General features: G+C 49.4%; 7 protein-coding genes across 7 annotated transcripts; 3 read left to right on the top strand and 4 right to left on the bottom strand.

Annotated features, from left to right (window-relative positions):
• Window positions 1–2056: 2056 nt before the first annotated feature.
• PEX2_069400 (threonine/serine exporter family protein) lies at window positions 2057–4669 on the top strand (the record flags this gene model as incomplete). Its single annotated transcript, XM_016744211.1, has 1 exon — window positions 2057–4669. One exon carries the CDS (start codon window positions 2057–2059, stop codon window positions 4667–4669), a length of 2613 nt encoding a protein of 870 aa, XP_016599924.1.
• A 1318-nt stretch (window positions 4670–5987) lies between these two features.
• On the bottom strand, window positions 5988–7910 carry PEX2_069390 (Mis12-Mtw1 family protein; the record flags this gene model as incomplete). Its single annotated transcript, XM_016744210.1, has 5 exons — window positions 5988–6519; window positions 6573–6741; window positions 6797–6967; window positions 7088–7630; window positions 7700–7910. The coding sequence occupies 5 exons, from the start codon at window positions 7908–7910 to the stop codon at window positions 5988–5990; spliced, it is 1626 nt and encodes a 541-aa protein (XP_016599923.1).
• An 830-nt stretch (window positions 7911–8740) lies between these two features.
• On the bottom strand, window positions 8741–12413 carry PEX2_069380 (putative phosphatidylserine decarboxylase Psd2; the record flags this gene model as incomplete). The annotated part of the gene is made up of 7 exons (XM_016744209.1): window positions 8741–8914; window positions 8976–9727; window positions 9797–11344; window positions 11397–11820; window positions 11880–12095; window positions 12152–12196; window positions 12270–12413. 7 exons carry the CDS (start codon window positions 12411–12413, stop codon window positions 8741–8743), a joined length of 3303 nt encoding a protein of 1100 aa, XP_016599922.1.
• Window positions 12414–13010: 597 nt separating this feature from the next.
• PEX2_069370 (putative MFS glucose transporter) lies at window positions 13011–14527 on the bottom strand (the record flags this gene model as incomplete). The annotated part of the gene is made up of 2 exons (XM_016744208.1): window positions 13011–14372; window positions 14429–14527. The coding sequence occupies 2 exons, from the start codon at window positions 14525–14527 to the stop codon at window positions 13011–13013; spliced, it is 1461 nt and encodes a 486-aa protein (XP_016599921.1).
• A 467-nt stretch (window positions 14528–14994) lies between these two features.
• Window positions 14995–16619, top strand: ssn3 (cyclin-dependent serine/threonine protein kinase SSN3; the record flags this gene model as incomplete). The annotated part of the gene is made up of 3 exons (XM_016744207.1): window positions 14995–15085; window positions 15347–15500; window positions 15551–16619. 3 exons carry the CDS (start codon window positions 14995–14997, stop codon window positions 16617–16619), a joined length of 1314 nt encoding a protein of 437 aa, XP_016599920.1.
• Window positions 16620–17117: 498 nt separating this feature from the next.
• Window positions 17118–18847, bottom strand: PEX2_069350 (putative metaphase-anaphase transition protein (Mlo2); the record flags this gene model as incomplete). Its single annotated transcript, XM_016744206.1, has 3 exons — window positions 17118–18578; window positions 18641–18695; window positions 18759–18847. 3 exons carry the CDS (start codon window positions 18845–18847, stop codon window positions 17118–17120), a joined length of 1605 nt encoding a protein of 534 aa, XP_016599919.1.
• Window positions 18848–19837: 990 nt separating this feature from the next.
• Window positions 19838–20308, top strand: PEX2_069340 (Major facilitator superfamily domain, general substrate transporter; the record flags this gene model as incomplete). The annotated part of the gene is made up of 1 exon (XM_016744205.1): window positions 19838–20308. The coding sequence occupies one exon, from the start codon at window positions 19838–19840 to the stop codon at window positions 20306–20308; it is 471 nt and encodes a 156-aa protein (XP_016599918.1).
• Between the last annotated feature and the right edge of the window lie 821 nt (window positions 20309–21129).

Below are 21129 nucleotides of genomic sequence, written 5' to 3'. Positions count from 1 at the left end.
CCTGACTGATAACCATGACTAGCACGGATCCAGAACTAGTCAGCAGCCACATCTGTAAGCTTAAATCACCCAAGCTCCCCTGACGTAGGTTTTTGGGCAGCATATTTTGGGTAATGATCATTGCCTAGATAAGCATCTCACATCTTTAGGTGGCACAATGACGAGCGAGGAGCTCATGGTTGGGATATTGGTTGATCATGAAAGGGGGCGTTTCAAACCCTCTCAGGAGTGCATGTGTGCTTGTTGAACTCTCCTATGGGTAGTAGAAGTGGTCCCAGCACTCGGAAAAGTAGGAAGAGCAAACATTTCCCTCAGATATTTGTGCAAGCTTTTATCTGTGGTACCCTGTACATTGCCGGGATAGATCAGAAACCTCTGACATCCCCTCTGAGAATGGATACTGAGTCGGGTCTCGGAAGTCTTTCGGGTGTCGATCCACGGTATGAATACTCATCAGCTTCTCGGTGGAGATCGGAGATCCCGGCCGGAAGGGAGGGGGGCCATCAACATCAGTGAGATTCTTCCCGATGGTGTGATAGGTGTCTTCAAGCCCCGAGTATTGATGTAGAATTATAGTATGCAGGTGGGTAATAAGATAGGTTAGAATCTCTATGTAGTTAGTTATTGACTGGTCAAATCAACCAGGAACTAGTGAAGAGCAGGTATCTTGCATGACGGAAATGTCTCGCCTGTCGGGTGATTTCCCATGATGTCAAAGACACACAAGGGATGACTTGGACTGGTTCGTAATCGCATTTTCATACGTCAATGTGGACGAAAACAGAAAAAGAAGGGGAGAGAGATAAGACCAGATATCACTTCTTAGCCAACATGAGAAGGTAAATCCACGCTAAAAAAACAAGAGTTGCTCCACTGATCTTCTTCAATCTCGGATAGTGAAGATCACTCTTCAGCCAATGTCTCGATACCCACACACACACCCCTTTGACCTGACGCGGCCATCAGATTCTTTTTGACTCTGCAGATTTGTGGGACCTCATGGGCTTGTGAAACCCCTGGTCTTTTTGACAATGAGCTCGGTCCCCCTGTCCCTCTCTCCTTTGGGGGGGATCTTCTGCTCAGCCAACGGTCGAGATTCCGTGAGGTTCGATGATATACGACCCAGAACGTCGGCTGTGATGACAATCTATCCCATTTCAGGCCAGAGAACCGGATCTCACTCAACTAATGTGCTAATCTCCCGCAATACCCGCCAAGGGGGAATGTACCGTATCTATTCGCCATTCTGACTGTCAGTTCCATATTCCGGCCTATCCTCCACTCTTGCTCATGGACCTTGCCAGTTGATTGATCATCGTGGCAAAATGGCAAAACCCGTGAGAGAACCTGGCATGGGGGATGGCGCCTCTACGGCTACACGGGGAAATCATGGCCAAAAAGAAATCCCCCTCCAATGCAGTCTCATTGGGCTTCTGACTCTTCTTGATATGGTCCGTGTGCTGCCCAGCAAACCGGAAAAGACTTTATTTCTCTTTTTATTTTAGTCCTGTCATTGACCGAGAGGATCCTCGTAAATAGAGGGAACTCCTGCATCCCAGACTTCGTGTCCACTGTCTCTTTTATATTGAATTGCCTTGCCTGGTTTCTTTTCTCCCTACCCCTTCCTCCGAGGTTGCATATGTCCTTATTTTCCGATACAATGTCCTATGTCTAAATTATGTACACATGACATAGTTGTCATTCCTGGTGGGACTTCCTCCGACCTCAACCCCCCTTCACGAGAAGCTCTAGACCTGGCATGCAGTTCTTTTTTGTGCTGGTGACAGTGTGTTTTTCTCTTTTTTTGTTGCTTCTGCTTTGAACGAGGTGAGCTCATTATCTGTTCTATTGTTGAAGCTCGCAAAGTCCCAGCAACAAGAGCTCTCCCCATGTTATCTCACATAGCTGACTGTTGCTGGGTTACAGTTGACCATTTGGGCACATGAACCGCACTACCCGTGCTTTTATTCAAGAGCTCGGTCACCCAGGGGGTCTGTGAGCTCTACTGAGTAACCAAGAAGTAGATGCCAATTTGAAGAGAAAGGATTACACCAAAATGGCGGGAGGTTATTTTGACCTTCCGATCTCCCGCAGCGCCTCTGATGAAGGATCGTCAAGCCTATCAAGGTCGCATTTCTTTACATCATCACTGCTTAGTGATAGCTTTCAAGGCCAGTCAGTGTCTCAGGTGCGAAGCTTCAGTGACGCTAGCGCACAGGACAAGTATCGGAATGCAGGAATTCTGAAAAGCACGAATCGTATCAAGCTTACGGCCAGCGAATCCGAGGCGAGAGACCAACCCACTGGGTCCATGATTGAATTCCGACTGGATCAAAGGGGCACCGAGCTGCCGCAAAGACCATTACCCACTGCCAGCATTCCAGGGTTCCAGGAAAAAATCTCCTCAAGTTCCCAATTGGTACCACAGGTGAAAGATGATCACACTAGCGCGTCAGTAGGTGTTACCGGTTTGACGATCAACACCAGGACTAGCTCCCCAGGAACGTCAGGAGGATATGAGCTTGGTCAGGGTACGCATGACAAGGGGCGTGCCATCTGTTTCGCACATGAAAGGGCCCACAGGCTCGCATCCCTTCTCAATTACCCCCAGAATTCTCCGAAGCAAAGCCCTCGATGCAGCTCAGTGTCTTCGATTGGCTCCAACCCCGCTGAAGTGGTGTACCAGACTGAAGATGGAGATAAATTCCCTGTGATAAGCTTCCCCGAGAAACAACAACTCTTCGACAACTTAATAGATGAACATGAAGCGGACATCTTAGACGGGCGATCAACACCGCGCACCTCCGAAGCCCATTATCTAGTGCATCAAATGTCACCTCGAGACCTCAACTTCCTGACTCGCCTTCGCCCTCAGTCTCCTGGTCTGCACTCCAGTGACCAAGACACCACCAGTGAGGACACAAACTCATTCGAGTCTGCTGAACGGACAACAAATCACCGCGGAGGCATTCTTTCATCGCTGCTCAAGCTTTACGACCAGCCACATTATAGCCAGCGCCAAGGTCGAGGACGTTATGGGCGCTCTCGACAGGGGAGCTCTTCTGAGTTCAGCGGACGCGGCATGTCCCCAGACTCTGTTTGGAAACCACAAAGAAAGTGGTACGACAAATCAACCGCTCGATCTAGCATTTCCATGGCCGGATCATCCCGCCGCTCTGGCTCTCCTTTTACCATGCTCACGCGCTCCCGCAGCAGTGGTGCTGCCATTCCGAGCCTAGGCCGCTCACGTCCCAAGCCTCCGCTTGAGGACGAAATCCATATCACTGTTCATATCGCCGAGCTTCTGTCTCGGCAACGGTATTTGATCCAGCTTTGTCGTGCTTTGATGAAGTATGGAGCTCCAACACATCGATTGGAGGAATATATGCGTATGACAGCTCGTGTCATCCAGATTGATGGCCAGTTTTTGTATATACCCGGCTGCATGATCATCTCCTTTGACGATGCCTCCACGCACACAACAGAGGTCAAGGTCGTCCGATCCAGTCAAGGCATTGACCTGGGTAAGCTGGCCGATGTGCATGAGATTTATAAGGAGGTCATTCACGATGTCATCGGGGTTGAAGAGGCAATACAACGGCTCGATGAGGTTACGAAGAAGCAGAGCAAATTTCACATTCTGTTCCTCATCTTCGCCCATGGCTGTGCTAGTGCATCTGTTGGGCCATTTGCCTTCAATGCCCGACCGGTTGATATCCCCGTGGCGTTTCTACTGGGGTGTCTTCTCGGAGTGTTACAATTGATCCTGTCAACCAAATCGAGCTTATATTCGAATGTGTTTGAGATCTCTGCCGCAGTCCTGACATCTTTCCTTGCTCGTGCCTTCGGAAGCATCAGATTCCATGGGGAACCTCTGTTCTGCTTTTCTGCCCTGGCACAGTCGGCTATCGCCCTCATCCTTCCAGGATACACCGTACTATGTGCTAGTCTGGAACTCCAGTCACGCAGTATAGTTGCAGGGTCTGTTCGCATGGTCTATGCTATCATATACTCGCTGTTCCTCGGGTTTGGTATTACTATTGGTACTGCAGTTTACGGACTTCTTGACTCTCAGGCCTCAACAGCGTATACATGTCCTGCCAGCCCCATCCGCAACGAGTACCTGCAGCGGTTTCCGTTCGTGATCCTCTTCACTGTGTGTCTGGCGATCGTCAACCGCGCCAAGTGGAAACAAATGCCGATTATGATAGTGATCTCTCTGGCTGGCTATGTGACCAACTACTTCAGTGCCAAGCGCTTCTATTCCAACACCCAGGTGTCCAATGCCCTGGGCGCCTTTGTTATTGGTGTAATGGGAAATTTCTACAGCCGTCTACGACATGGGCTCGCCGCTGCGGCAATGCTGCCGGCGATCTTTGTTCTTGTTCCGTCCGGTCTGGCGGCCAGCGGGTCTCTGATATCGGGCATTACTTCTGCGGAGGAAATGACCCGGTCTCCCTATGCGGTTGTGAATAATGGAACACAAGGATTTGTCGACGCGGCAAAGAAGCTATCAGCCGACGAGGCCAGGAACCAAAGCTACGGGGTCGTTTTCGATATTGGATATGGCATGGTCCAAGTTGCTATCGGCACGACGGTTGGCCTCTTCCTAGCTGCTTTGGTGGTTTATCCTCTGGGCAAGAAGCGAAGCGGATTGTTCAGTTTCTAGTCCATGGAGCTCCCCATCGTCTCTTCCTTCAACCTCCATTCTCTATTTCCTATCTTCCACTCTCTATCCTCTATTGCATTTATCTCTCTTTTGTGTTGCGTGCATTGCTTTGTCGTCATGCTCGACTATCGAGGTTTTTGGACATTTCGCATACGTGAACCCCGAATCTAAGGAACGGGATTTCACTTGTTGTATTCTAATTGTTTTCTGTTTTATGAGACTGGCGAATGCAAAGACTACTGGCCTCTTTGCTGCGTCTCGATTTTTTATTCCCTCTATTGTCCTCGCCGATCAAGTCTATATTGACTCACTATCCCGACCTTCTCCGTCTGGACATATATAGAAGCTACGATTCTCACGAGTCACGACTAAAATCATCGAGGTCTTTTCGCGTGTGCCTGTCCTTTTATGCTCTTAATCCTTCATCCTGGGTGTCATATCTGAATATCGAGATGGAAGAACAAAACTGCATTGTCTAAGCTTTCTCGTTGTGTGTTTTTATCTTAGCGAAATATTGAAATATCAATTGACTAAAGTAGCAATGTGATCTTTTTGTCATTTTGTGTGCAATTTGGTTTGGTTTACTATATACACCAGCCGAAACGATAGCATGTAAGCCACGCACTGTGCTTCCAAAGTCCGCGATTCGGTATTTCCATGGTTTACTAGTATATTACTAGGCTTGATATCTGTTTACTCAAAATTTAAGAGAAATCGACCAATGTTTTCTTAGAAATGGAGTAGACTAACCAATACATATATACCCCCAGGACACTACCATGAAGCTACTTGGCGATATTGTACTAACCGATGCGACCTCTGATCATCTAAGTCAGGTTCATTGGTAATCCTTCTGTCCTTTGGTGTAAAGACTCCCAAGATCCTGCTAAGTGGAGCTTGGAAGGTCTATAGATAAAATCAAGCCTTTCGTGTATTATGGATGACAGAAAGCAGTTCAATGATTGATGGCATGCATTAGGTACTTGACTACCTATTTACCCCATCTCGAATCTCTGTCTCAAATCCAGTTTCAATGAATGCACCTTATGGAGCACCAGATATCTCAGAATTGCAAATCCCAAACCCCAAACTCCGAGCTTGTCAAACGATTGAAATGCCACCGTAAATGCGCCTTTCCCCATCCCAAGCTGTTGGGCTGGGTTTCATCAAGATCGTCGCTATCAATCAAGTCATTCATGGTGAATTCCCGTAGGAAACAGAAAAAAAGAAGGAAAACAGATGCCGAATCGCCGAAAAACAGATTATTGAGAATATACGTAGGAGGAATCCCCCAGGGAAAACATATGGATAGTATTTTCTATCGTCTTTCCACTCGACTAAGTGCTCCCAGAATGAGACCCAGATCCTCCTTAATTCTCGTTGGTGGTGGGTGTTTGTCATCGTTGCCTTCCATTGCAAGACGACGTTGCGTATTCTGCGTATCGCGCTCTTCCAGTCGCTGTGAGCAGATGCGTAATATTCGGGATGAAACATTATCTGCGGATGCGCGGTATAGTTCGATGTCATGCACACCCGCTGCGAAGGCATCGAGAGTCGGTGCCAGCCCAGATGTGATGCGCGATAATTGAGCAGAGACGGCAGATGGAGTGATAGGTGGTCGGGTTGAGGATGGGGTAGAGGATTCGCCTTCTGGTTGACTCGAGGGATTGAGAGACTCAAGTATGGCTTGTTGTGAGGGGTCGAGGAGAGAGGGGTCGATTTCTTCGCGTTGTGATTTACGTGAAGGTTGCTTATCTTTTTGTTGGTTGTCGGATTGTGGTTTAGCCTTGACATTTGGGATCGCTGGTTGTCGAAGAAGCGCATTAAGAGATTGCCTTTCTTTGTGTAATCTGGGCGCTCGTTAGTCCTATACACCTGTGACAGCTCTCGGCGATGCACTTACTTCTGTATATGCTCCTCCAATTCCTTGATCTTCTCTGTATTTTGCACGTTTCGCGGGTTCGGCTTTTTAACAACCACGGCTGGAGGGTTCAAATCTTCGCGGCCGAGCCAGTTGGAAAGCTCCGAGTTGCTCGAGAAATCCTGGAGAAGCTCCTCTTGAATTACACGCGCTGGAAAAGGTCAGATAAGCAATCTCCCTCACACAAATCAACGGTTTCCACGTACCTGCTAAGCGCGCACTTTGATCGTCCGAATTTGAGCCTCCTGAGGGCTTCTCCCCTATTGCACGAGTCGCACACCAAATCAACAGTTGCCGCATCCTTCGCGGTTCCGGAATTCCGTCATCGGCGATGTGTTTGTAGAAATCCGCTGTACCAACTTCTCGATGAGGTAACGCTGTACGGGAAAAGAGTCAAAAAATCAGCATTCAGCCATTTATAGCCACTCTCAGACCAAGAACCCTACCATTTGATGTCCCTGAGTCGATTAAAAAACTGGCCCTTCGCCCTCGCATACTCAAACTGCTTCGCCGTCGCCCTTTATCGCTTTTATCACCCTTTCCACCTCTGAACTCTTTATTTCGCTGAATCACCGGAGTATCGGCTACCGGCAGCGCCACCTTTGTACCCTCTGGCGGTTGTGCTGGAGAATTATATCCATTTGACTCAGACACTTGCACTTGCTGTTTGGCTTTTGGTGGTCGTCCTGCTTTCTTCGGTTTCTTTGTCTCGGGCTGGTGCTCTGGGCTGTTACGGGCTCGTGATGAGCGGATCGTGTTTGTCGGTTGAGATTCAGGTTCTGTGTGTGTAGTCTGTGCAGGCCCCCTCGTAGGTCTCCTACTTGGAAGCTCCACGCTTTTCCCCTTTGCTGGTACCGCGCTTGAAGGGGTCTCGTCGTCCCTTTGCTTTTTTCGTGGCCGTCCTCTTTTCGGTGTTGACTTGGGAGGCGCATTTTCCACATCTGAACGGGGATTTTCTGGAACCGCTTCGATTGACGGCCTGGGCTTCTTTGATGGTAGTAGAGAGAACTGGAACCCTTCTGCATCCTCCTCGTATGCCACTAAACAGACAAATTAGAATATCTATTCCAACCTTCGCTCAACGGCTTTCACCCTGGAAAATTACTCACCAGCTGGCCGCTTTCCTAGCTTGTTTGTGCTCTCCTCGAGTTCTTGTTTACTTGCGCTGAGTCGCGTAGTCCTTCGTTCCTTGACTTTTCCAGTCCCGCTGGACGCGTTCGCAGAGCGCGATTGTGTCTTCGGAGCGGCCATTGCAATCGTCCCCAGCGGTTCGCGACGCTTTGTCTTGGTCGTTGTGGTCGCCACGACCGTGACTGTCATGTCAGGAGGGGTTCACGCGGGGTTATTGTGGTTGGGAATAAACACAGGGGTGGCAAAACAAGCACCCCCGTTCTGGTGTCAACTAATCGCCTTGTGGTGTCCTGTCCTCCAGTCAAATACCCCTGTTAAAAAGGGCTTCCCGGAGAAACAACAAGCGCGATTCCCGTGTGGTTATGAATGCCGGACTCGAAATAATCCCCCTAAACAGCTAATCGAGTCTGACACGGGGTTATCGAACCAGACGGTATGCTAATCAATGGCGTACTTGGTGTGTGTATAAGGTTGTGGCACGATTGAGTTGAGGTCGGGTCAGTCGGCTCGCGGAATGTTAGGCGCGGGTCGCATCCCAATTCAGAACTGCAGCTACAGAGCAGCAGATTAGGCGACCTATTCAATTCAATCGCGAAAAAGACACGCAAGGGAGCGGCGGGTTAGGGTGTGAGTGGTGGGTTGGATTCTCGCACGCGGTTGTTTTGGTCGGGCGCGTGGGGACCGCGCTAGTCTGTTTTGGGACTAACCGTTATACTTCAATGCTCCTCTACTTTGACTAATTGGACTACTTCACTACTTTATTGTTTTACTACTTTCATCCGTATGATAAAAACCATTGAAGCGCTGTTAATGTATGACTGGCTCTAAAATGCAACTCTCTCTCTCTCATCTCTTCTACCCCCAATCCTCGCAATGCGCAGATGCTGCTAGATAAACGCTATGATGTTTTCACCAGAATACAAATAACACCCCGACACCGATGTTGAAAAACAATATGTTCAGTGAGAAAAAGCGGTGGGAGTTGAGCCCTGTCCACTCCAGAGAAAAAGAAAGACAGATCATTGGATCGACTTGAGTAAGGTGGAGGTCTTGCTTGGTGGTGCCAGGCTGCCCTCGATGCGCCGCTTGGCTTCTTGCATCTCTTCGGCAGTGACATTCTCCGACTTCTTGGGCATGTCAGGCTCATACTGAGGAATATCCGGGCTGTGTCCGACGGACATGCCAACTCGGATCTAATGAGAAGGGGATGTTAGTATACAATTGATCAAGTATAAAAAAGGGGTCACCTCTTACCAAAGTTTCCAGGGCACCCTTGGAGTTGTCTGCCAGGTCCCTGTCGAAATTGACTCTGCCATCTTCAAAGAGCACTAAAAGGGTGCTACCACCGAATTTGAAGTAGCCCAGCTCTTCAGCCCGTGAAACCTTCTCGCCGGCTTTCCGGGTGATGACTGTGCTACCGACCATCATGGCACCAACGCAGACAACCATAACTCGGCCATGCTCAACAGAGTCAATGGGGACCAGAATGCGAACGTTTTCACCGTAGACATCCAAGGCGGATCGGATCGCCATGGGATTCACCGTATAGTATTCACCCTCAATGGTCTTGGGTTCACCCATGATACCATCTACGGGGATGTGGAAACGGTGGTAATCCTGAGGTGCCAGACGGAACACTCCAACACCACCGTTTCGGTATCGAGCAGCATCCTCTGGGTAAGCATTACCCAACAATCTTTCAATTGAGAACTCGCGACCCTTGACCCAGATGCTGGTTGCATCGCTCAAGCGGTCAAATACCACTGAGCGACAGTCGGCGGGAGACACAACGATCCTAGGCTCATCGGGAGCGGAGCATGGACGGGCCTCAGGCTTGAGGGCACGGTAGAAAAATTCGTTGAAATTGCGGAACTTCTCCAGGGGCATCAGGACTTCGGACATGTCCAACTGGTGGAAATTGATAAAGTCTTTGATCTGAGATGCCGAGGCTGGGTCGTCATATTTGCGACCCTGCTTGACACTCAAAGAGCGCAGCACACGGCGGACTAGTAGAATTTGTTAGTAAATATATCTCTTCGTCAGACAAGTAAGCTTGAGCTCCAAGGGCTGCATACTTCGCTTCTTTTCCATATCACGACTTTTAATGCCCTTATACAACAACCGGATTCCAAGTCGTACATATACACTCATGCGTTCCTCGTTGATCTGACCTGTGATGCGATCTTGTACAAGGATATTGGCCGAGTTCGCTCCGAGTTTGTATCCGCCGTATGAAATCTTTGTGATGACTTTGGAGTACCACTTGCGCTGTGCCTGGCTGGAAGTCACAAAGCCACCCATGACTAAGTTGTCAACCTGACGCCAGTCCTGACTTGCGCACGTGGCAATGTGCGTGATGATATCCGCATCAGAGCGTTTCGCCAGACGTGGCTGGTGGCACAGTGGGCACTCACGAATCTCGACGACGTGCTCCTCACCCCGCTCGTCTGCGAGATCATCGGGCTGTAGGTACTCATCAGCGGAGCTAGATTGTTCTTCGTTGGACAGGGTTGGAATAGATGTTCTCTGCGGATCGGTATTGGAGGCAGCAACGGTGTTGGTTTCCAGGATGTTCTCGTCGCTGCTTGATGGCTCACTGTCTTGACTTCCAGCATTTGACAGAGGAAGTGAAGGCACTCTGGGGGCAGCCATCGAATTTCTCTTCTGCAGGGCTTGAAGCGTATCCTCGAGACAAACCACTGCCTGGTCGAATGTCAGATCATCGGTTTCATTAGCCTCATTCTCTGCGCTGTAGCGCTCGAAGAAGCTGTCAATCGTTGACTCCTTCAGCGTTGAGCCGAGAGTGTCGAGCATTGTCGTCATCTCCACCTTGTCAATGCGACCACTATCATCAGCGTCATATTGCCTAAGCATCAACCTCCAGAACTGCTGTCGGAGAGCACTGTATGGCAGGTACTTTGCCTTGACATGCAGCTCTGGTGAATGTTTGTCTTCCCACCGTTCTCTATTCTTGAGCATGAGGGGAATAGTATAAGATCTGAAGCCGTCTTCGTCAGGCGGAGGAGCCGACTCGCCATCATACATATTCAGCGTGGAGGGCTGCATTGAGCCAGCACTATCCGTCTCTGAAATTCCTTCTTCTGGGAGGGAGGAGGGCGCAAGGAGAGTTGGCGCTGGCGCTTCGAGCATCGATTGGCTTGAGACTGAAGTCGCGGAGTGACGTGTCTTTATTATAGGCCGAGCCAGTTTGGAGAGACTTGAGGAAGAGTGTGAAGGGCGGACTCCAGATCGTGAAGAGCTAGTACCGGATCGCGAGGGACTAACTCCAGATCGCGTACCAAAATTGGCAGCTGTAGTTGGACCAGCTTCCTCCATCTCGTCTACAAACTGATATAATCCCGTCTCGGGGTCTGCTTCTGGGCCAGACTGAACGAGATTTTGTAGAGGGAAACCTGCAGAGGCAACAAAGTCATTCCCCGAAAACTTGTCTCGATCTATCACAGTGAAGCTGATGGTATAAGACTGTTCATGCCGCATCACCTGGAACACCATTTTCTCATGATACACCGGGTTCAGGTTATGGCGGATGACAGGGGTTCTCAAGGTCTTCCTTCCGAGAGAGGTCACGACAAAAGGATCCATATCGAACGATGTCCGTGTTACTAGAACATCAATTAACATCTAGCGTTTTGCATGCAGGAGGATGATCCATACCATTTCGTTCAGGAGGCAGATCGGTCACCTTCACAATTTCCATGAAAACGATACCCTGCACCCCAGTCCCCGAGCCTGAGAATTGGTAGGCACGAGCTGCTAGGGACTTGCGTCTCAAGCGAGCCAGCCGGAGTCGCCGGCGACGCTTTTCCCCCCCTTCTGGACCACCTGCCTGATCATCGGCCTCATCAGAGGTTTCATCGTCCCGTTCCAAGTCATCAAAATCGGCGGGAGGGATCTGAGGGATTTGATCATCCTCATCACCCGAGTATACCAATTTCTTGAACTTGCCGAATATGTCCGGCGGCGTGGCAATGGGGTTCGCAGAATCGGCGAGCGAGAACTGCAACAGGATCTCGCCCGACACAGTGCTGTCTTTCCTTTTGGACGTCTTCCGCTTGGAATTTAAAGTGTACCATTTGGGCTATGGAATCCAAGTTAGCAGGAGCCCCAATTGTCCGAGCAACGTGTCCCTTCACTCACCTGTTGGTTCACCTGGCCATCGGCAAAGATGTCCTCCAATGCAATATCAAATTCGCCCAGGTAATCCTTGCCGAACCGATCATGATCCCAGCATATAGCTTCCAACAGTGGCACGCCCATCACGGGCATGTCGAACGAGACGTTCCATTCCGGGTTCAGAGTCTTGAATATGGTCGGTGTCGATTGCCTCGCATCTCCTAATGTCACCACCAAATACTGTACAACATGTAAGCGGTCGCGGTTCGAATTGTCTTTGTTGGAATGGTGCTCACTGGGTCGCTCGTGCCACCTCGATCTTTGGCTGCGAGGTTGCGTCCCTAATGAAACCATTGAAATCAGCCAAGGAGCCCATGAGGTTATAAGAAGGTTACACGATTGCTCAATACTTACCCGGATCACTGAAACCTTGAGGAGCAGAGGTTTGGTTTCGGCTGATCGTAGAGGACTGGTGCTTCTGCTCTGTCCGGGAGTCGACGACGCGCTCCTCGCGGAAAGGTGCGAGCTCAACCGTTGGGGTAATGCCAACCGGACCATTGCGGATGTACACAAAAGTGAAAATAAATTAAAAGAAGAAGAAAAGAAAGACAAAAAAAGTGTTGGGCGGGTGGCTTGCCCCCCCCCTGGTCAACACAATTGTTGACGTCGAAGAGACCCCAGACGTCGATCGACGATCCGCTGGTTGTGTTCCGGGTCGATCACAGGCCAAGAAACGGAATTACCCACTGTAATTTCCAAGTTCTGACCGGTATTTTCATAAACAGGGATTGGTTCAAATTGTTGAAGGTTAGATCGTTAGATCATAAGATTTTAATGGAAATTTAGGGAAACTTGAGGGGAAAAGTGGGAGAAACACTGCGAATTGGGGGCAACTGGGGGGTCGATATCAAAAGAGAACTCCACACCGCAAGTTATTACAGGGTAGGAGAATGAGAAAAAATGGATGCCTATTGTATACTTGGCGATGCCCTGGATACATGTATCTCTTTAATTTAAAAAAACACCCTGTATGCAATGTACTCCGTAAGGCTGCACGAAATGCAGTACCCCGCATCGTATACAACATGTATATTGTAGGAAATTCTTTAGATATTACGGTGCTATGAACGTTCTAGAAGAAGACAAAATCTAAAGTCAGTCTTGTCGTCGGTCTGTTCGTCCCCAAACCTCATCGGCATTAGCTTTGCCCTTGGTTTCCGGTACAAATTGATAGATGAAGGCCCCAAGCAACCCGGCCATAGCTGCAAACACCCAGTATACCTGTCCACGACCACCAAGGACATTATCAAGCACTGGGAAGAATTGTGCCACCACAAAGGTTGCGATCCAGTTGGCGCCCAGCGCCCAGCTTTGTGCCGCACCGACAGCCTCGGGCCCAACAAGCTCGGAGGCTAGGATGAAGGGGACCGGGCCCAGTCCGACCGCAAAACATGCCACAAAAAGTAAGGCAGCGATCGCCGTCAAGATCTTAGCGTTCATGTAGATACTTATCGCGAGAAGTACAGAACTGCAGCCCATACCGCAGATACTCAAAATCAGGCACAACTTTCGGCCAATGCGGTCGGGCAGTGGAGAGCACGCCAGCGTGATCACGAGATTAACCGCAGATATCATTACCGTGAGTAGTGCAGCGGTCGTTGGTAAGATACTTTGTAATAATGACACGCTGTACATAACAATGCTGTTCATCCCGGTGAGTTGCTGAGCGACCATCACACCAACCACAGCAATAATAGCTGGGCGGTAGTAGGGATCTTTCACAACCTGCATAAATGTGACTACAGGCTTGTTAGGCGGCGTCTCGCCAGATGGAGAGAGCAAGGACTCTTCCTCGCCAGATACAGGCGCATCCGTGGTCCTCCAGCTCGCAATCTCCGCTTCAATGTCGGCATCCCGACCACGGATCCGCTGCAGGACCCGGCGTGCCTGACTGATCTTTTCGTTTTCCGCGAGCCATGGAGGACTTTCCGGTACCAAGAAAAGCCCCAAAAGCTCCAGAGCACCAACGATTCCGGCCACAGCCAATATGAGTCTCCAGAGGCTTGCTTCGCTCCAGAAGTATCCCAGGGATTGTGTTAACAGAATACCGACATTGGTCATAATCTGAGTGAAAGCACCGAAGAGGCCCCGAGCACTGGGTGGAGCGATTTCCGAAATGTAGATAGGGCCAACCACAATTGCAGCACCAGAGCCAATTCCAGAGAGGAATCTACCAAGACTCAAGACGGAAATCACCGGCGCAAGTGTCTCCGCCACAGGTCCCAGAATAAAGAATATCGTGGTTGCTCGTAATGCAACCAGACGTCCGTATTTGGTCGCGATGGGTCCTGCCAGCAGGGCTCCAAGTAAGCCACCGAGCGTGTAGATTGAAGAGACGAGGCCGAATTGTGATGGGGTCATAGGGAAGCATTGCGGTAGACCATGAAAAGTGATGCCCGAAGAATGAATTCCTTGACGTTCGCATGTTATCACGGCTTTGGGGGCATTAAGCTCTGCCTGGGGAATCCATGTATCAGTAATATTCTGTACAAATGGAGGGGGCGGTATCGTACCAGATGGAAGCCAAATTGAAGGGGGCCAAGCGTGACAACAAACACGAGATATATCAGGTATGGTGTAACCCTCGACTGGGTCGATGCACCCAAAACCATTCTGGGACAAATTCTAGGTCAATGGGCGACCCCGGGACGGATTGAAGGTACGTTAAGAGGAGATCTGGTGCTCAAGATGACGTTTGCCGATCGCAGTAGGTAGAGATAAGATGATCTGAGGACAGGTTGGTCAGACGAGAAATGTCTGCCTAGGTAGTCAAATTTCACATTGAATTTAGCACATAGGGTCCTTCACGATTTAGAAATGACTTGAACCAGTTGAGTTGAGGAGTTGAAAGCTACAAGAAGTCGAAGCTACAACCTTTCCACCTGGGCACAGAACCGACATGTGATCTGACTAAGCGTTGACTCGACTGAACTTATCGCGTTGTACATTTCAGACAATACCTTTGAATACCTCTCTGATCTTTTCGTTTTCTTTTTTATATTCAAAGAACTGGAAACCGTGGAGAAGGTATCTCTCCACCAATGGAGTGACAACATCACCGGCCCATTCTGATCCACAAATGAGTCTGACAAACCCGCCCTCTTCCTCCGGCTCTCTCTCGCGAACCAGAGTCGGTAACTTGAAACGGAGTCTCCAGGCTACTGTCGATGGTAATTATATATCTTCCTTGAATCTGGTTACTCGTGATTCCTTGGTGTAACGCCTTGTCGTTTTCTGTCTTTCCATCATGTTTGGAAAAGGTTTCCCTTTCTTGAATTCTGGAGGATTCTATTCTCGTGGTAACTCTTTCCCTTTGATTCTTTGTGGTGATTTTGTCTCTGTGGTGCTAGTTTGCAATTGGAATGGATTCTCGCCAACGCATTCGATTCTCAATCTGGCAACTAAAATATGCTAACCGGGTATTTATACAGATGCCATTGAAGCAAGAAGACCCGGTGGGTATACCAGCAAAGTCCGGGTCCGAGATCGGTATAATATAGTAGGCTTCATCAGCAGCGGTACCTACGGCCGAGTATACAAGGCCGTTGGCAAAAATGGCAAGAAAGGAGAGTTTGCAATCAAGAAGTAAAAAGTCCTCCAGCATTTGATTTCTTCTTCATTCTAACCTCGTCCAGATTCAAGCCCGACAAGGAAGGTGAAACTATCCAGTACACGGGTCTGTCGCAGTCAGCTATCCGTGAAATGGCATTGTGTACTGAACTCTCACATGCCAATGTTGTCCAACTAGAAGAGATCATTCTAGAGGATAAATGCATCTTCATGGTATTTGAATACACGGAGCATGATTTGCTGCAGATCATTCATCATCACACCCAGCCTCAACGACATGCTATTCCAGCACCCATGGTCCGGTCTATCATGTTCCAGTTGTTGAATGGACTGCTCTATCTTCATACCAACTGGGTCCTGCATCGTGATTTGAAACCAGCCAATATCCTCGTCACCTCAAGCGGTGCTATTCGCATCGGCGACTTGGGTTTAGCACGTCTGTTCTACAAGCCACTCAACTCACTGTTCTCGGGCGACAAAGTCGTCGTCACAATCTGGTACCGTGCACCCGAGCTGCTCATGGGGAGCCGGCACTATACTCCTGCCGTCGATATGTGGGCAATAGGATGCATCTTCGCCGAACTACTCTCGCTACGTCCAATTTTCAAAGGTGAAGAAGCCAAAATGGATAGCAAGAAAACAGTCCCCTTCCAACGCAACCAAATGATGAAGATTGTCGAAATCCTCGGTCTTCCTCGCAAAGAATCCTGGCCAGGTCTAGCCTCCATGCCTGAATATTCCCAACTCCAGTCCCTTGTGCTCCACCGCCAACCTTCACATTTCCATCGCGGCTCTAATCTGGAGGGCTGGTACCAAAGCTGTTTGAAAAACGGTGGATACGCGTCCACCTCCAGTGCCGGCACTCCCGGTGCAGATGGATTCGATCTTCTATCGCGTATGCTTGAATATGACCCGGTAAAACGCATCACCGCCGAGCAAGCCCTTGAGCACCCATACTTTACCAATGGCGGCCCCATCAGTGGCAACTGCTTCGAGGGTATCGAGGGCAAATACCCACACCGTCGGGTCACCCAAGATGACAATGATATTCGCACCGGCAGTCTACCGGGCACCAAACGGAGTGGACTACCAGATGATTCGATTATGAGGGCTTCCAAGCGCCTCAAGGAGTAATCTTTTCATTTGCTTGCTGCATATCTGTGTTGATCATATTTTGCGGCGCGTGGACAGGCTGGCCATGATATCCACATCATACATTTAATTCGGTGTTAGCGTTACGATAATTAGCAAAATTGCATCATGATGATTTACGCGGGATTTGGTGGCCATTCAGCCCTGGGGGCTATAAGACCACTATGTATTTTGTATTATAAATGTGGATTGTTCCCAATTTCGAGGAGTCATTCGAGCTCTGCTAGATAATAATCATTTCAATTGCCTTAGATGCGCCATTTGTACTCATACCCACTCCCCTCCCATCATTGCCCATTTCCAATCCCATATTTGCAAAATATCGTACATGTTGAACCTATCCCCGAAAACCCCCAGATAGGACCCGATGATGATAACGCCGAGAAGATGAAAAGGATTGCGTAAAAAGATAATCAGTGCCCTGTCATTGAAGCGAAGAGTTAGTGATCATTGTCGGAAAATAAGACAAGGGATTGATAGTCACTTACCGTTCTGTTCGCATCGCTTGTCTCCGCTGGTATCATCCTTGCCATCACCACCCACAGTAGAAGCGTGGTTAGCGGCATCTTTGATGCCCTGCTCATCACCACGCAGCGCCTCAAAGTAGCCTTTGATATCTTCCGCACTGACAGCCTGTCCGCTCTCCGCAAAGGGCTGCAAGAACACCTTGAGTTTGTCACGCAGATGGTTGTATGCCATTGCGCCCTCGATCGCGCGCACCCGGTCCATGTTGTTGAGTGCTGCCTCGCCGCGGTCGTAAATGCTTCCCGTACCAACACTTGCGGCACCATTATCTTGGCCGTCGTCAGACATGGGAGGCTCATATGTATCTTCTTCTTCACGAAGCTGAGGGTGGGGAACAAGCTTGGGGAAGCACTCTGCGCAGCGGCACAGTTGACTATGGAAATCATCCAAGGCAAAAAGAGAGAACGACTCCATTGGAGTGGATTCGGGGAGCTCGGTGTGCTTAGGGGGAGAGGGCTTGGTAGGAGTGTCATTTTCTTCCTTAGTAGGCTCCTCTTCTTTCACGACCTTCGATAGCTGTTCCTCGACAGGAGCTCCTTCTTCTTCTTCTTTGGTTCGCTTAGCAACAGGCTCTCCTTCAGTGGGCCCCTCATCATCTGCCTTGCGCTTCTTTGAGTGTTCAGCCTTCTCCGGATTCTTAGATTCGGTCTCCTTGTGTTCAGTCACCTTGTGTTCGGTCTCCTTGGGCTCAGTGGCTGGTACAGAGGGATCCTCAGTCACATTTGCGGCCTTCTTGAGTCCACCTTCCCGGAAGACTGGCGGCAAGAATCCAGGAGTGCCCGCATAGGGCTTGATCCAGGGGTTAGAGTCGATGCACTTGAAACAGATCAGATGGTCGAAATCATCCTCTGCGGGAAACCCAGGTGGGAGGAGGTCTTCTTCTTCCTCGACTGAAGCGTCATTTGTGGCATCACCGCCGCCGAGTCCATTGACCTTGGGGGCAGCCTTGTTCCAATCACGCGACAAGCCGATGAGACACTCCGGGTGCCACCAGTCCTCGCCACAGCCTCCGGTCTCGACGGTGCCAAGTCCAAGGCACTGGTACATTGTGCCCTTTTCTGAATACGCATCGTACTGTTCGCCGCAGCCACAGAACTGATTGCGAAAGTTGTGGTTGTATGTGTTGCCTGCTGCAGCCTTTTGGGAGTGTACACCCTTCTTGCCGGTTGTGGGATCTTCACGGAGTGTGCAGCAGGAAGATGATGGCAAACGGGTGGTTCCACAGTCGCAGACAAAGTTGCGCTTGTTGAAGAGCTCGACTAGGGTATGCTCGCCGTGACAAGCGATCGAACACGAGTAACAGACAGCCGCGGCAGTGTAGGATTCGTTGGGGTCGTTAGGGGGAGGATTACAGGTGAGGCAGGCAAAGAGCACCTGTCGCAATGGTCCGAGATCATATGTGCAAGAGTCAAAGGCCTAAAGTCAATGGGTCAGCTGTGGAACAAGTCGCGCGCCACCTGTTTTGTCGAGATACTCACATAAGGAAGAGCCTCGCGCGCATCTGCCTCTAGTTGGAGCTGGGACTCAATAAATCTGGATTCGGTTAGTATGATCACTTTCCTTATGTGGGGGATAGTATTGGGGGAATGCGCCTACTCCTTCGCAGTCTGGGAATTCTGGGAGCCCATGCTCTCACTACGAGCATCCTCAGCGAGCTGAGCAACAACCGGGTGCGGGGCATCCATTGTTGGGAGATTTTTCAGTGTCTTTATCGTAAAAATTGGCAAATAACGAAAGGTCCAAGAGTCATGAGTGTCGAGGCGATGGGTTGGACAACGACGCGACGGATAAGAGTCGCGAATAACTTAGAGTTTCTGCCGGCAGATTCCAACACAAGAAGGGCGGTCTAAATACAGTAGGCATTTTCCAATATCACCTCAACATTTCCAAGTTTAGAATCTCCTCCTTCGTTCATTAATAAATGCAAGCTTAATGTACGATAATTATAACGGGAAAGTGAGGCTAAAGGGACATATTTAGCAGTCGAGATACCTTATCTCTTCTAACTTGCTTCACATCATCTCATACACCGCCCGCGGGCTTAAGATGACCATCGCCCGATAATCTCCGCCTCTGAACTACCGCATGCAACCCCCCTCGTGTGTTTCCTCTAACATTAGACTAGTACGCCAGTCATACAGCTAGAAGTATTCCTAGCTGTTGATATCGCTCGATTTACTAGCACTGTGATCACAGTATCAACGGTCGATGTCGGCCCACTGTCTCAAAACCACACTATGATAGGTGAAAGCAGGCAATGCAGGTCGTATAAATCGGAATATGCTACTAATTTAGAGGCAACAACCGTAGAGAAAGGACTCGACTGTATTTCTGTGACTGAGGACAGATATTTTACTCAAACGATTCCAAAACCTCCAATCATCTATCTATCTAATTACCAGCTTCTCTAGTATTAACTTGACACCCTCCATAAAATGATCTCATAATAGCCGTGTAAAGTCTATGTAACATACTACACGCAGCAGGTTTATTCGAGTTGCTCTATCAGCCATATGGTACGCCGGAATAAGCCAGATTTTCTTTTCCAGTTCACGAGATAGGATGAATTCATCGAACGACATTAAGTCCGGTTTAATCTACTCTTGTTAAGGGTGCTTTTTTCTCTTTCTACCGAGAGTAACACTTGCCTGGCTTGTCAACAATTACTAGGAAAGATGCCAGCATATGCGTCTGGAACAATTGTGACTGACGAAGAGAAAGAGAACAATAGCCAGATGACCAGTGCGCCCATGAGGAATACGTCAAATGCACCACTATCACCACCTCCCGACGGCGGATTTCACGCCTGGGCTCAGGTCGTTGCGGGACACTTGGTGGTAGCCCTGACTTGGGGCTACGCCTCCAGTTTCGGGGTATTCCAAAATCATTATGAATCTACGCTACCACGAATACCCTCCGATATTTCGTGGATTGGTGGATTTCAAGTCTTCTGTCTTTTGTTCATCTCGACTCTCTCTGGCCGCGCGACAGATGCTGGATTGGCAAGACCAGTGGTAGCCCTAGGCGGGCTGCTGTTGGTTATCGGGACCTTTATGACAAGTCTGGCCGTGGAATACTGGCAGATCTTCCTGGCCCAGGGACTTTGCATTGGCATCGGTCAGGGTCTCTGTGGCTGCCTACTGTGACATTGATCTCGACATACTTTGTGCGCTACCGAGTATTTGCCCTCACAGCTGCTGCCACAGGAACGAGTACAGGAGGCATGATTTTCCCCGCAATGATCCAGTATCTAACCCCACATATTGGTAAGTCTACTTCAGTCACTCCGGGGTTCTATAGCTAATTGGATAAATAAATCTTCAGGGTTTCCATGGGCCGTCAGATGCATGGGATTTGTTGTTCTCTTTATGGTCATAATAACCCTGGCACATTTACGCCCTCGACTACCACCACGAAAGGCAGGACCACTGGTTGAATGGAGCGCCTTCAAGGAGCCGGCCTACATGCTTTTTACCTTGGGAGTCTTCCTTCTATACTGGACCCTTTATTTTGCCTTCTTCTACGTATGCTACCAAACAAATATCTATGATTTATTGGGCTGAACATATCCTAGGTGCAAGTCTATGCAACATAAAAGCTCGGTTTGTCCCAAGAAGCGGGAGTCAATCTGATCATCGTCACCAATGCCCTTAGAATACCAGTCCGCGCCCCTTGTGGCTATCTGGCCGATCGTTATACCGGCCCACTCAATTTACTAATTCCTTGGGTAGCACTATGCGGTATTCTGATGTTCTGCTGAGCCGCCGTTCATACTGTGGCCGAACTATATGTATTTGCTGTGTTTTATGGACTGGCATCGGCGGCGGCTATGGCTTTGTTCGCTGGCACTATTCCGTCACTGACTAAAGATCTGGACAAGATTGGAACTCGAGTCGGCATGTCACTCTCCATGATAAGCTTCGGGCCCTTGACCGGCCCATCCGTGGCGGGGGCGTTGATAGCACGC

Source organism: Penicillium expansum (assembly GCF_000769745.1).
Source record: "Penicillium expansum strain MD-8 chromosome Unknown contig224, whole genome shotgun sequence".
NCBI lineage: Eukaryota > Fungi > Ascomycota > Eurotiomycetes > Eurotiales > Aspergillaceae > Penicillium > Penicillium expansum.
This window is presented reverse-complemented; position numbering and strand designations above follow the sequence as displayed.